This window comes from Neolamprologus brichardi, chromosome 15 (genome assembly GCF_056152115.1).
Source record: "Neolamprologus brichardi isolate AB-2024 chromosome 15, ASM5615211v1, whole genome shotgun sequence".
NCBI classification, from domain to species: domain Eukaryota; kingdom Metazoa; phylum Chordata; class Actinopteri; order Cichliformes; family Cichlidae; genus Neolamprologus; species Neolamprologus brichardi.
This window is the reverse complement of record NC_142118.1, coordinates 34,530,761-34,546,877: the sequence shown is the minus strand read 5'-3', so window position 1 is coordinate 34,546,877 and position 16,117 is coordinate 34,530,761. Positions and strand designations below refer to the sequence as shown.

At 42.6% G+C, this 16,117-nt stretch overlaps 1 protein-coding gene across 1 annotated transcript in view; it reads left to right on the top strand.

Moving 5' to 3' along the window:
* nr5a2 (nuclear receptor subfamily 5, group A, member 2) overlaps positions 1-16,117 on the top strand; it is a 70,874-nt gene that overhangs the window by 26,243 nt on the left and 28,514 nt on the right. The window contains exon 5 of the mRNA XM_006791992.3: positions 12,539-12,658. Within this exon, the coding sequence (XP_006792055.1) occupies positions 12,539-12,658 (120 nt within the window). The remainder of the gene's footprint in view (positions 1-12,538; positions 12,659-16,117) is intronic.

Sequence of the window (16,117 nt, the reverse complement as noted above, 5' to 3'; positions counted from 1 at the left end):
CCAACTAAACCTGTAGAAGAGATTTGTTTTTTTTGTTTTCGTAAACTTCTGTCTGTCTCGGCCTTTCACTGTTTCCCCCCCTCTCGTCTTCAACCCACTGCTCATTTAGCAGCAAAGAAAAGCAAAAAAAATTGAATAAAATAAAAAAAAATTGCCTCCACCTCCTCTCGTAGTTTTTCATTTTCAAGCAAGTTAACACGGGCTGATTCGCATTTGTGAGCACTTTGGGCATCCGGCAGGAGAAAGAGCAGGTTGTGTTTAAGTCTTGTTTGAGGATGATCAGGGTAAAAGCCTTTTTTATTGGCAGGTCATGCTGCTTGTTAAGACGGTGGCGCAGGTGACTGGGCTGTGCTGTTAGCCTCTGTGGCCCCCGAACTAACACTGTTGTTCTTTCGCAAGTTGGCAACAGTCAGTCAAATCAGCCGGGAGAGACGGGCAGATAGAGATAGAAAGGAAAGGAAGTGGGAATAAAAGACAAAGAAATTGGGTAAACAAAGTGGATATTGGAACTTGATTTAGCTGGCTGGGCTGCTAACAAATCAACTCAAGGGAGTGTAAACATTTTACACACTCCAAAGTACAAAGCAACTTTCTCGCTCCTTCCACCCCCACTCCCCTCCACACACACACACACACACATATGCTGCTGTGCTTCTAATTATGAGCCATGTTAAATCTGCCTTTTATCCAGAAACCTTTCCACCCCAGCTTCCCATTAGAAACACTGAAAGCCAAAAGATAAATAAAAAAAAAATGCAGCCCATTGTGATTTGCAGACGCACAGGGTGGCACTATGTTGTCAGACGACTGGGAAATATACAGAGACAAGTCCTGGCATTTTGCTTCTAAATACTTCCCTGCTATAGGGTTTCCTGGAGGTCACAGGGGCTGAGGTGTGGCTGCTGCAACCTTAAGCTAACCCCCCAACCTCTAAACTAAATTCACCATTCAAAAGTATGCAAACATGTCAGCCAAATCATCTTCCTCTCTTGCGCTCGCCAGAATCAAAGCACGGTTTTTGATTACTTCAACTATTTATATTATAAACAAAGTAAAATCCAATATTTATTGCTGGAGTAGCTGAATAACATATATCAGATTTACATAATTCTAACTCAACAATTATCTACCTGATTTAAATTCAGTGCATACAGTTTAAGCATGTTACATTACATATGTTCTTTATGGTGGAAAACTCCACCTACTACAGTGATAGAAGGAGATATTTATAGGTCAGCTATCTAAGTGTGAGTAACTTCTTTAGACAATCACTTGATTGTCTTTCACACATTTACCAGAACACACACCTAGCTTTTAGGTCAGATAAAAAATAAATAACTAAGCAATATACACACAGAGTGCCCTTTGGTTCCTATGTGCCCATTTTACGTGGCCTTTATTATCTGCGTGTAATCCAGCCTGCCTACAAGTTGGGTCCGTGTCTGCTGCTTTCGTCACAAGGCTGTCAACAGTTGTGCCCCTAGGTCTATTTTTGATGCTTATTTATGGCTCATCTATTCTAGACAGGGAGTGGGGAAGCTTCGGGGGCCTGGGGGGGTCCAGGAGACAATAGATAAGACAGTGGTGGACCACAGTCAACAGCTTGCTGGCTAGTTTTACACTTAAAGACTCGAGCGGTATTTATATTCAACGGTGATTGAATTTGCACACCGATGACTGATGCGTGCAGTCCGTCGGAGTAACACTAGACACTGTGGCTGTGTTATGACAACGGGCGAGAAATTTCCACGAGGCTGCACGCCAGCCAGCGACCCAGCCGAGAAAACGGCCCGAGCCCTCCCGCCAAAGTAGGACAAAAGCACCTGTTCCCTATTCCTACTTTAGCCGCTCTTTTCTTTGCCGGCTTTTGCTCTTGCTTTTCTTATTTCTTTTGCACTAGACCAGGACTTTTTTATGACTCTCACACCATTACCTCTTGCTCACCTCACAATCTGTCAGTCTCTTTCTCTGTTCTCCCCAAAAGCCATAAGTGCGAACCTGGCACGAGCCACGGATAAACGATTCCATACATGTGAAATAAAGGCATGGCACTAATAATAGCCATTACAGGCCCCGCGTTCTTTTCGGATTGCGCCCTCTCAGAAGGGGATTAAAAAAAGGCTTTTCGGGCAAAGCTGAAACAATGACGAGCAATAAACCAAATATGCCGAAAGGGGACTTGTTGGGAGAGGTGTCGACAACGTCATTAAACCTCTAGAAATTAACCAGTGAAGCTGAAAGAAATGCAAGGTTTTCAGGTGGCAAGCCATAGTCTCACCTTCCCTCAGGGCAATGCTTTACACGCCACATGTTGCACTGCACTTCCCATCATGAGCAGCCGCACCACCAGGCCCGCAGCAGCCATGCTATACAGAGATATCTTTTTCCAAATCCAGATGCATTCGTGGCAGTTTCTGTCAGAGAAGGCCTGGAGATGCACTTCAGGGAGAAGTAGGGCCCCATCTGTTCTGCGGCACTGCGGTTCTGATGCCTCGTCTTCCTCTGAGTTCGGCGGTTTACATATCACAAGAGCTCTGGAAAGGCTCAATTAAGCAATTCAGATATTTAATTTGTGCATCAAGGGCTCTGATCCCAGTGATCTCTGGAGCTGCGCCACATTTAAATGTGGATTCACAGCTGTTTTCTTAAAAATCCACCACCCCATTACAACCCCCCAAGGAAAAAACAAAACAAGGGGGGAAAAAAACCCCATCCTCCCCCAGCGCGTCACACACTAATGGGAATATGTGTCTCCCACCCTCTCAGACAGAAAGCATCACAGCGTCAGTCTGTGCATTTTAAAACAGCTCTGATCTTCTATGCTGGGTTAAGGTATATTGCATATGTGTGTGTCTGTGGGTATATGTCTGTCTGCGTGTGGGAGAGGAAGAACAAGCAAGTTAAAGAAGAATGTCTCTGCTGTTCTGAATAATACAAAAGGGTGAAGGCTTCAGCCTCCTGCCTTCTTTGGCTCCTCTTTTGCGTGTCTTCTTTTCCTCTTAACATCCAGACATCCAGACAAGGATTATTGGCAAATTTTCCAGTGACTGTCAATCGAAGTCGCACACACGCACACACAAACAGTTACACCAGGGCACACTTACACATACGCAGAGAGGTTTTTACTTTGTATGTAAAGGGTCACCACTTTTCAACAGAGCAACTTCAGTATGCGTTTGCATTGATTCGACAAGTCTCTGGTACTCTCTAAATGGGACGCCATTCTTCCAAAAGATATTCCTGTATTTTGCTCTTTGATTTTGATGCCGGTGGAGGGGGCAGTCTAACCTGCTCTCAAATCCACCAGAGCAAATGAGATCAGGTGACTAGAAAATTCATAGCTTATGATTTACATAATATTCATACTCATCAAATTATTAACTGACCCCTAAGGCCCTATAGATGAGGGCTTTGTCATTCTGTCATTGATTTGCGATGACACTTGGCTCTGAGGGGGCTAAATCGAGCCAAATCCACGCCATCCCCCACCCTCCCCCGCAGCATAACGAGGCCGAAGGATGTCTTCACTTATGGGTAAAAGGTAAAGGATTTTTACTTTACTTTGTGACTTGTTTGTTGATTCCTGTGCCTAAACCCTCTTTCTCATTTACATCTGACTGTCATAACCTTTCACTAAACCAAATCCAAAGCCACAATTTTAGCCAGCCCACAATCACAACAAAGTCAAATCCATACTTGCATATATTCGCAGTCTTTTACTCCCCAGCGTACCATGCATCCCCTCCACATGCCTTTCACACCCAGCACACAAACACCTAGTCATAAATTGCAGCATTAGCTCAAATAATGATTGCACAGCGTGAAAATCCAATGGCTGGGGCTTAATGCCTTGGAATCGCCTTGTAGATTAAGCTCGGGGTGTGTATTTGTGTGTGCTTGGGGAATCTACGAGGGGTTGGGGGGTTGCTGATGGATCAATAGGATTTCTGTGGTCAGTGCCTCCCAGCCTGGAACCTTATAGAGAGTCTACTAGCGTTACTCGTTTGACTTTGTTATGGCATTTTCTCACTGCATTTGATGGAGGAGGTGGGGTGGGAGAGTGGAGAAGCAGGAAGGCAGAAATATTCATGTAGGTATGGATATTATTGGCACCCATTTGCAACTATGTAGGTCTTAACGTGATTGCATCCAAGTGTGTGTGCCTGTGTGTGTGTGTGTGTGCGTTTGAGTGTAAAAGGAAGGGTTACTTTTGGGAGATGCCATTCCCTGGGCTGCATGTGTATTAGCGGTCTAATGTTCATGTGAATAATTGATTAGGGCTTCTCTGTGTTTTTGATAATTAGTTGATAGCTTCTTAGCTCTAAGCCCTGAGATTTCTTGCATACGTGTGTCTGTGCAAGTCTGCGTGTATGTGTTTGTGTGTGCACACAGGCTGGGGTGGGGCTAAGTTATCTATTTCTAAGGTACCTTGGAAACAATAGTGCCTCGAAGTCATGCGCTCATGGATTAACTTTCCTCAGAAATTAAGCAACAGTACATACATTTCTTTCTCATTAACTACCTACGTGTCTCACACTCTCTTGGAATAAAATTTCTTGCAGCTCCCTGTTTTTGAACCACGTGCAAGATCAAAATACAACTTTTTTCAGTCATTATCTATATACTTATAAAATAAAAATGGTTGACATTACCTACAAGGCTTTTTCATGCATGTCTAGTAAACAGTCTAGTTGTTTCAGACAACAATAAACATTGCATGCATGAAAAGATATCTATTGAAATTCAGGTCTGGCCTCTCACTGGTCCGTTCCTCTTGCCTTATTGATTTTTCCATCTTTCATATGCTTATGCATCAAGTAAAAACAGAATAGGAAAGTTTGTGCGTGCTTGGTTCATCCTCAAATCCCTGCGCTGATATCAGACAGAGAGGAGTGTTTGTTGCCATCATCAGCGACCTTGAGAAAACAAGACAATCTTCCCATTGCAGCACCCAGACCCGCAGACATGCTTTGTTTTTTCTTTCTCTAGCATGTAGTGCCACACTTCTCCTAGCCTGCGTGCGCAGTTGTTGTATCAAGTTTCTGCTGTTAAAAGCATCTTTTTTATGTTAATAATGTATTAATTACATATTTATTAAGCACACTGTTACACTGTTTACAGTGGTTTCCTGTATTAGTGGCATCAGTGTGTGTTGAGGGAAAACCCAGGCAAGCGTGCACAGCTTCGTCAGGCCCGTGTCTTGTTTCCTCGCAGCTCAACAAGGCTCAGGACACATGTACTTGGAGCGGAATGGAAGAAGACAGGGTGAGCAAGGGCAGGGCGGGAAAGAGTCCGTGCCCAATCACTGTCTCGGTTTTTGTTTTGCTGGGGGGGGGGGTTCAATGCGGGACCTGGACAAGAAAACAAATGCCATAATGTGTAGAGATGAAACGATGCGAAGCTGGGAAGAGGGAAAGAGCACTGCCAATCGAATGTGCGGTATTGTAGAGGTCAGAGGTCGGCCTCCGGAGTCCGTTAATGCGGTCACCGTGGGAACCAATCAATCACAGTGCCTCAGCAATATCGATCAGACATTGGGGCACACGCACGCTGAAACACAAAGAATTCTTTCTGACACACACACACAGAGGACAGCATACATCCACTCGCACAAACCTCTCAGTCTCGCTCTCAGTCCAACACACAGTAAGTGCATATGCAGCGACACACAAATGCACATTCAAAGCATCTAGGTAGGTAGATAATTACAAGGCATTACAAGAAAAATACTTCGAAAAGAAACGGCTTGTTTTTTCTGCACTGCTGAGTACTATGTACTGAATAGTATCTTGGAGGAAAGAAGATTTGCACTTTCTACTTTCTACACTTCTCTTGAAACACCCCTACATCTACTTGCAGTGAGTGAATTTATATTATGGTGAGACTAGAAATACTGTGCTCGACTGATTGCAAAACAAATGAATAGAGCATGTACAATTTTAAAGCACGCATCGCAAGCTGATATAATAAAGAACCTCTTTTCCACCAGAAGCGCTTTCATTTTGGAGTGAAAGAAAGATGCAAGGCCTGCTGCATCTTGTGTGATATTTTCTGAGCTCACAGATGGCCTGTGGCATCTCAATGGCTCTTAAGAGACATAATAACAGTCTAGGATTTCTGTGTGCTCAGTTGGAGATAAACCCATCGGCATTCTCCATTACCTGATCTGCTGGATTAAAGATAGATGCATACAACAAGCAGGTGCTATAGACATGCTGATGGGCGTTCGGGAGATGTGTATATATATATATATATATATATATACAGTATATACTGTCACGTACTGTCGCAGGGCAGCTCAAAGCTGGACGAAGGAGCATTCTCATTACAAAATAGTAAAATATAGATAAAGGTGACACTCTGGCTTGGATACCTTATATAGCACAATCAGGCCAAGTGAACCTTTGTGCTGAACTTTTGTGTCAACCTAAGGTTCAGTAGACACAGCTGCAGTGAAGTTGAGAGTGTAACAACAAGCATTTTGTATATAGTTGAGGTAACCCCTGGTTTTAATTCAGCAATGGCTAAATGTTTTCATTTATTTGCTGTTCAAGCCATTCAGTTAAGTGTCTGCGGCTGTAAAGGAAATAATTGACTCTGGTTGCTTTATTCCTTAAGCTTGTCTGCAGTTTGACAAATTTAGTTTCACCGGGTGCATTACCACCAGTATTATCATTCCTCTGCTCTCTGTGTAGCCGCCTCCCGCTTGACTAGCAGCAGCACCTGCCACCTGCTCATTTTCCCAGCATTCTTATCACTGTGCCAGCCGAAGAATCGAGGCCGAACATGGACTGGAGGGCCACGATAAGCATAAGCTGACGTTGTTAAAGTGAGACGAGCGAATACTGGTCCTCTATTCTCACTCTGCAGCATGAACAGAAAGGGAGACGTCATCTGGATCGTGAACACTGTCCATCCGTCTCGGCCTTCCCACCAGTTCACATACCATTGTTGGAACATCCAGGGGATTTTGTCACTCAGTCTGTTGTTTTTCCTGATGGATATAACTCTATTTGTGTCTTGGGCAAGTTAAGGATGTCAAAAATGATTTGCAGCAGGATTCAGTAGGCATGTGCTATTTCCTTTGACCTAAAACAAGACGCTGCCTAGATGGTATCAAATGGTGACCTGATATTTTTTTTTTGTGCCTTCATTGTAGCTTGGTCTTTGTTAAGATGTTATAATGGCAATAAAGAAATAAACAGGTTGATAGTGAGGTTTTATTTCAGGTCATCGGGGTTGTGTGTGCTCTAAAAGTAAAACAAATATAAACCTATTTTATGATTCCTGATACATTGCTGGCTAATTTGTCCAAATCACAAAAAGAAAAACACCAAAAACACATCGCTGCCGATGTTACTCACTCCTCAATTTAATCAACGAGCTAAACTGGAAGCGAGCTTCAGTACACCGTCAAGCTCGGCGTAATTAAGCGTTTGCCACACTCTGAGAACAACAGGCACGGTTCTAGGTAAATTAATGCCCGTTCCCAGGTGAATACGCGGCCTGTTTGGCTCAAGGCGAACAGATGCCAAGACAGGACTGCACCAAAGAATGGCTGCTAGAGACGCGCAGGCATTGATGTCAGCTTCAAATCTCACCTGTAGTACTCCGAGACAGCATTGATTCTTGTCCAACAGAGATAGAGGAAAGATAGAAGCACAGCTATTGTTTATGTACGAGTCGTTTGAGGCAAATAAACTCACGGTCTGCGAATGTGTGTGTTCTCCCCCCTGTGTTAAAAAAAAAAAACACACAATTCTCTCCATTCATTAAGGCTCCACAGAAGGAGATTCTATTAATCTGTTCATTAAGCCACATCAAAAATGGAACTACTTATTAAAATCAGATCCAGCTGTGTACTCTCGTTAAAGCCCACCGTACCGTACGAAGCTTAACAATGCTCGTGGCACTAGACCAAAACCCGGCCTCAAGAAAGGGGGAGAAAGATTCTCGTACATTGGCCTGTTTTGACTCGACGCAGCGTGATAATTGCTCTACTCTTAGCAGGGGGCTATGAATAAACATTACTTTTGTCAGCGAGCATCTGAATGCTCCATTTCCAATTAATTTACATTTGCCCAGAAATGGAGGGAATATCTGCTCTTAATCACTATGTTTTATTTTCTCAATTTCCCCCAAGTCTTTTCTCATTCTCCCATTCCCTGTCTGGCAGTTCCATTCCCCCCTTCTCAACTGGGCTCTCCTTTTTCTACCTCTCTCTCCCCCTCTCTGGAAAATCCCATTAATCTCAGCCAGTGGTTTTGAACAAAAGCTATGGGCTAAGCGATTGATCCAGGGCATTGATCCCACTCGCCTGAACGATCATAAAGGTGTTAAATTGGTTTCTTGGAGGATATGTATTTTTCATCACTGGCTGCTGCAAGTACAAGTTCCTGCTCGGAATTTCTCTCATTTCTTAACCAAAAATTGGTGATGATATTGAAATATTAACTAGATCACACCTTGAAAAGCACCTGTAAATGTGTATTTTGAGGCCAGTTTGAAGCAATTTCTGGGGAGCTTGTTTTCTGCATGAGCGCCAAGCTCAGAAGCAAAATTCCTGTAATGAGTTTTGCTTCATCCAAGGACAGGTGGCAACTTGGGATTGTTCAAATGCGTACAGTTGAAGTGTTTTTTCATTCATGTTGCCCTAAATTATTTCTTGAATTCATAGAGTATGGCTAAGTTCGTATGGCTCAAATCCATTTATGTTTTTTTTAGCCACAAAATGATAGCAACGTTAAATTACCATCTGACCAATTTCAGAGCGTGGTTTTGGCATTTGGTAAGAATTTCAAGAACAAGACCTTTCTGTTGTTCGTCTGTGGTGGTTTTGGTTAGGCTTACAGTGAGCATGTGGAGTATTTTCATGTGCTATGAAAAGTATTCGCTGCTGTGTCCATTCACCAGCCTGTAATTATCCGATTTTATTACCTTGATGCTGATGCTAGTGGAAATTAAAATCTCAAAGGGAATCCCATTATTACCTGAAAAATACTTCTCTCCTTCCCCTTCACAGTGCCTCACCAACAGTATTACATTTTTTCAACTTTTGTGTTTAGAAAAATTCATTTTGCAGAATGTGTTCAACTTTGAACTTATTGTGTAGCACCGTTGCTACGCAAACATGTTCACATCAATTTGACTTATTAATCAAACAACATAAATGTTTTCTTTTTCATCTGTTAGCACTGAATGACCTGGCTGTAACTAACTAAAGGCTAGCTGCCTTTATGTATTTAAGGAAATCGTTGTAGCGGGAAAAAAGAGTGCCAGTTATCTTGACGTCAATATCTATATTTACAGTGTTCGAGGAGGCAACCAATTTTAGTAAAGAACATCAGCCTAGCAGCAAGTGTTTTTATGTCTTGGTGAAATGAGGAAGGAATAAAGGAGAAGAATCAAGGAAAAACAACAGCTTTTTTTTCCTACTATGCGTCATCATTGCTGGAAACGGTTGGCAATTAGAAGCCTTATCTAAATACTCCATGACTATGTTGTGAGACAGGAATTAAACCACTATATAAATATGCTTTATTGCACTTTTGGAGCACACAAACTGCTCATTTGAACTTTGCAGCTCCATACGAAGGTGTGAATACATTAAACTAGGCAATGTTTATAATCAGCCGCTGGCAGTCGTCCAGTTTTTTTTTTTTCTGGCTGCGTTTTCTTTGCACAGAGATAATATTCGGCCTTTTTGCCCTCGTGTAAAACACAAGACAAATTGGTTGTCGATGTCGTGTCAGAAAGTTCATTTTATCTGAGCGAACAGGCAGCAGTGTTGGTAAGATCAGGCACCGTGACTGTTGCTCATTTGACAGAGCAAAGGAAGAGCTTGTCAGGGAAACGACTCGTGTCACTGGAACTTAAAAGGTCAGTGAACTGAACCCCGTACCCCTGGTCCGCCCACACGCCTGTCTGTCTGTCACCAGTCCCCCTCTTCCAAGCGGGTGTCCCCTGCCCCAGTCTAGCCTCCCATTGCCCCCCTTTGATGACCCAGGACTCTTGTCAGAGAGGAGCTTCCAGGCGGGCAGAGTGAGGACAGGCCTTTGATGAGTATCCCGATACTTGCCAGCACCAGTGACATACAGTGGAGTCCTTTGAAGAGCCTGGGCCTTACATGTAATCATTCGTACACACACGCACACACACACACTTCCAACATCCTGAGGTTGGGGAGATAAAGAGAATTGGATTAGGGCACAATATAGAAAACACCCTCTTTTGAGCGCCTTCCTTGCTTTCTGATGGTTTTAATGAAGGCATTTCCCTTGCACTTGAGTGACTACCAGAGTGGAACCGCAAAAATAGATGTATATAGGAAGGAGGCAGGAGAGAGACAGACCCTGTGATGCTGTCAAAAATGCTAGAAAAAGTCACAGCAGCATTGCCAAACTGATGAAAGAGAAGTGGGAGACATGAAACGTTTCAAGGCAAATTTCTCACCGTGCCATATCTCTCATATACGCGTCATTTTATTCCATCACAGTGTGCTAGAAGCATAACGATCCCCTCCATGTGGACTTTTTCTGAATTCAAATATGATTTTTCTTAACTAATGACATTTACCTTGTAGTAAGAGAAAATGATGTAATACCTCTGTTAGGAGATGCCAGATACTCACATCTCACATTTTGGTTAACAACAAAAAGATGTGATCAAACAAATCTCACAGAAAAAAGGAAATCCTTCCTACTTTGGCGTAATGTCAGCACTAAATGCTTGTTTTTAAGGTCAAAACAAAACCAAATCACTTTTGAAAAGAAAAACTATGTTAAGGGAGCGACAATTCAAATACAAATACAAAGAGCTGCTCTATATCAAGGTAAACAATAAATAGTAACTCCAATCAGGAGGACTACAGCAACCAAATGACAACTGCCGTGCAAGAAAAGCATAGTCAGGCAGCCCACGTGTCGTCTAACCAAGTGTGTTGCCTATTGTAGTGTCTTTGTGGAAGGTAAACAAACACTGTTTGCCACCAGCCTCAGATCACCAGTCAAAACAGGCCTAATCAACAAGAGATAGACTTCAGATTAGGCCATATCCAGTGTCGTGTCATACAAGGTAATACAAGTGGAATGAAAGTTGTTGACATGAAATGAGTAACTAAGGTCACTTGATATCAAACAATCTGAACCCTTTATGATTTCCACGGAGCACCAAAAAGAAAAAGACATTCCTTTCGAACCTTTCCGCGATACACCATCGATCCACATTCTTCATACTGCAAGCTTTGGATGCCCATCACAGACAGTTCTCACATACTCAAAGCAGCAGACCCCTGTGTGCTCAGGAAGACACAGTATTCCCAGCAAAGCCACAAAGTGCACACTGTTTACTGATAGAAGAGGTGGGAGAAGAAAGAAAGAACTACTTATACATTTTCCTCATTCCATCCCTCTCACTGTGTTCTCCATTTTCTTTTATTTATTTTTGAGTCTACCTATGTAGAGTAATGATTAACACGGTCGGGCATGGGAAGAGACTAGCAGTCACAATGGAGGGGGTTGTTTTGGTTCCCAAAACCACTATTTCACCTGTGTCAGCTTCCAAAGTTTACCTGTCAGGTCCCTGGGAGCAGACGGTTGGTATTAGAGAGGGGGGGAAACAAATGGGGGGTGGACTATTTAATCATTATCATCTGTGGAATCACTCAGAAACTCCTGGCAATGGGCAAACAGATAAACCTGGCAACATTGTTAAATCAGGCACGCAGCAAAGTGCTTAACTGTGTGGGGAAAGGTTCACATGAGAAAGCTTTAGAGTGCATACAGGGGACTTTTGAGCTTTGTGTAAGGTTGGGAAAAAAATGCCCGTGGTACGCTACTGATCAATAGTGATTGACCTGTGAGAAAGCTTACCCGGCAAACAGCTGCCTGTGATATTTACAAGCCGCTACGGCTGACAAAGTGCTTCAGCTTTTTTCAGCGCTTTTTTTTCTGTGGGTGGCTCTATACTATTTGGCTGTAGCCTTTATTTCTCAAGGTCTTTATACAATATTATCGCCGCTCTACATTTCAGATTATTTGACAGACGGGGTTTTCTAACAGGAATTTTTAGCATTTGGAAAAAACCCAACGTGCAGTAAAAATGTTTAGAGCAGGTGACCTCATAGACTGATCGTGGAACCTGTAAAATGATTACAGTATCCATGACACAATCTTAACCACAGATTTTAACAGTGTGACTTTGCTTACAAGTTCCTGTTTAAAACTTGATTTGTTTTCAGCGACTTACAGATATAAGACTTTAATTTTTTGGAACATTAAACACATTTTGTACAGTTTGCACATTGCATGTTTTCTACGCCCCTCCTGAACACACAACTCTGTGTGTTGATGACTGCAAACCCGGCTAAATAACATGTAATAAAAGAGTGCAATGAAAGACATGCAATCTGCACTGATGACAGTTACGGTATTGTACATCTGGCATTCAGTCTCAACAGAGACTGTTGTTACAGCTTTATAAGAGCGGAAAAATAAACACCTGACCTGATGTGGTTTTTTGTATATGCATCTCTAATCAGGTGGACGACCAGATGAAGCTGCTGCAGAACTGCTGGAGTGAACTCCTCATTCTCGACCACGTTTTCCGCCAGGTGGTGCATGCCAAGGAGGGCTCCATCCTATTGGTCACTGGCCAACAGGTAAGAACTACTTCCAGCATTTTCCACTCCTTTTTTGTTTTTGTCCAATCTTGTATGACTTGAAGTTTTCTTTCTGTTAAAAGGGGATTTTTCCTTCCCACCGTTGCCAAGTGGTTGCTCACAGACATGTCACCTGATTGTTGGGGTTTCTTTCTAAGATTATAGGCTCTTACAGTTTTTCTCAGAGCATGAAGACTCAAACAGTGAATAAATAAAGCACTCAGACACTCATGCTGTAGCATAGTGAGTGGGTGGACAGATAAAAAATGCAGCTAAATGTGTTATTTTCTTTTACTGGGGGTCTTTGAGGAAGTTGGTGGGAGATGGTGCCTGAAGCCCTAACAAGAAATCTCAATGCATCAGAATGCCGTGTGCTGATTTGTGTTTCGGCTTCACACACACACACACACACAAGCACTCACAAAGCAAGCTGACTTTAAATACACAAACCCAAAGCAAACATGGAAGACTCCCTCGGTCTTCTGTGATTCTCAAAATCGCACACAAACAAAGGCACATTTTAAGAAGAGAAAGAGAGAGTGTGTGCGGTCACAAAGGTGCGAAACTGCTCATCATGAATATGCCTCTGACCAATCAGATGGCTGTCAGTGAGTTGAGAAGCCATGCATTATTGATTGTCTTGCACTGCAAAAACATTGCTTTTCGACAAATGTTTTACAACAATAGATTCTGGCGAGCGCGTGTGCACTGTGTACAGGGGGAGTCCTTCTAATTCCGCGATTCTGAATGAAGACAAGGTCACAGTCAATTCTGAGCATGGGTGAAGAAACAGCCAGTACTGCCTCTAGTGGGAACTACAAACTATAACAAATAGTGCCATGGTAGTGGTAACAGGTAAATGAGAGTTTGAGCAAAAAAAATAAATAAAAAGGCGGAAGAAGCGGCGCAAGATTGTTGAACAGATGGACGGAGGGAGTAAACTGATGGAAGGAGACTGAGTTGGATAATAGGAGGGAGAAGAAAAGAAAGGAGGCAGAATGAGGTAGAAGAAGGCAGAAAGGTGCCAAAAGTAGAAGAGATGAGGATGGATCGGGGAGAAGATGATGAGGCGAAGCAGATAAGGCTGTTTTAAGAGGCCCGAACAGCGAGGTGCAGGAGTAGGAGGAGGAGGGGCTGATAGTCAGGGGAGGTGCTGGATGGCGGTTTCGTTTTGCATACTTTGGTTAATGAACAGCTGGTGTTGAGGGTGTGTGTGTGTGTTTGGAAATGTGTGTGTGGGGGGGTCTGAAACAGTTCATTATCTCCTATTATTCTCCACCTGGCCAGGGGTGACAGCACAGTGATAATACAAGGGATATTTAAACCGCAGTAGCAACACCACCCAAAGCAAATGCTACACAAACACAGTCAGGACTTGATGGGAGAGCGCTGCACAGAGTCTGGCAAAAGCTTTCTCTGACCTTAGTGCCCAGTAAGAAGCAAATTTGTGATATTCTTAAGATTTGTGTTGTACATGGAGTACATGTAGTCCTCTGGTCTATAAACTATATATCAGTATTTTTAAAAAGGACCACGTATTTGTAGTTCTAAGCTTTACACAGAGTGGCTGCATCAGATTAGAAGCATAGTTCCAACAGCAAAACAGAGGGCCATTTGTCCAAGAATGCAGAGTGTGCAAAATCTTAATTTTGAACAGATACTACAGTTTTACAAGGTGGATTTTTTTTCCCTTTGGCAGCCCAAACGAAATAACACAGCTGGTATTTTATACCATTGAATTGCCAGAATGCACATATGTAGTGTATTATGAGGAATTAACCAAATGATGCCATAACACAAAGCAGCCATTGAGGACAGGCCTTAGTTCATGCCATAATTAATCCATTGTTGCGCTGAAACTGATTGCACTTTGTCGTCAAGTGCATTCAGGCAAATCACCACATTTATTCTGAAATAAAGTTTACCCGGAGATATTGTACTGCTTTTATTAAAAAAATGTGACTGAAGGACCAGAGCTTTGCTCATATGGAGAATTTAAACAGATGTTTCTTCCCTCTTGCTTTGAAGCAAGCTGCTTCTTTGCTCTTGCCAGTCATACGCTCCATTCATACTGACATTTGAAGAGAAATCCATTGAACTAGCAGATTAACTGCTACAGCCTGTCATTTGCCTTCTGTCTTGCCCGGTCTCATGTCCCTATGTTTGTTGTCCCTTGCTTGTTAATTTCTTTCTTTTTTTTCTGCCTTTCTTTCTCTTTACTACTGCATGTCACCAACAGCAGTGAGAAATGGCCATGAGTGCTTGTTCTTTATCCTGTCATAGGATCAAACACACAGTGGAACTTGTACAAATGTGAGCAAACATGAAATGACAAAGGCTGGACTGATCTGTTGAATGATTTAGCAAGGCCTCACAGTGTGGCAGTCAGCCGACTACAAAAAAACACTATAAGAGTGCTGTATTAAATTCAAATGACAATACACACACACACATACACACACACACACACATATACATATATATATATATATACTAGGGGTGCAACGATACACAAAATTCACGGTTCGGTTCGATACTTTGGTGTCACGGTTCGATATTTTTTCGATACAAAAAAAATGTTCATGCTTTTTTAATTTGTCATTTATTAAAATTATAAATATATATTTTAACTCAAAAGTACGGTTTTTCAATTTAATGTTGCTGAAACAACAAAGTAATAAAAAAATAAATCTATCTGATCGAGAAATCACTCATCTTTGGAAAAGAGAGTTTATTACAGAGAAATGATCTTTCCAAAATAAAAGCTATACTATACGCTTCTTCTGGGCTATATTCTCAGCAGCATATTAAACATATCAGGTCCCCATGAGGAGAATCATGTGCTAACGGCTGTCTGAATGACTCGGGTAAAGTTTGTAGCATGCGTGCTTGTTGTTTTTGTCTGCTTCCACTTGTCTTTGCACTAGGATGATGTCGGAGTAAATGTGCAGTCATAGTCGTTGTGTTCCCACTAGTGCTGTCAGCGTTAATCTCGTTGAAATGACGTTAACGCCACAACACGGCAAATCTCCGTTAACGAGCTACCGCAGATCACCCCGTGCGTGGGGCTGGACGGCCAACACGTTAACGAGCTAACTGCGCTAACGCACTAGTTCCCACCCATGTAATTGAGCATTGCGTGGCACATCCGACATACTGTTTTACTTTTGTCCATGACACGCTTACCTTCAGGGTCATACGTCACATGAAAACCAAAATAGTTCCAAACGCCAGATCTGAATTAGGGTGGGGGAGGTTCAATTTGCCATGTTGCAAGGATAGCTTAACTTCTGTCTCGCTAGCTTGCCCTGCGCTCAGTGAATCTGCGTTCGACTACTCCGCCTAGGCTGCACTGTCGAGCGCAGATCTACTGAGCGCTCAACACAGACAGCATCGTCAGAAGGAAAGTTGACAAAATAAATTAAAAATTTTGTATTGTTCGATACATATGCGTACTGA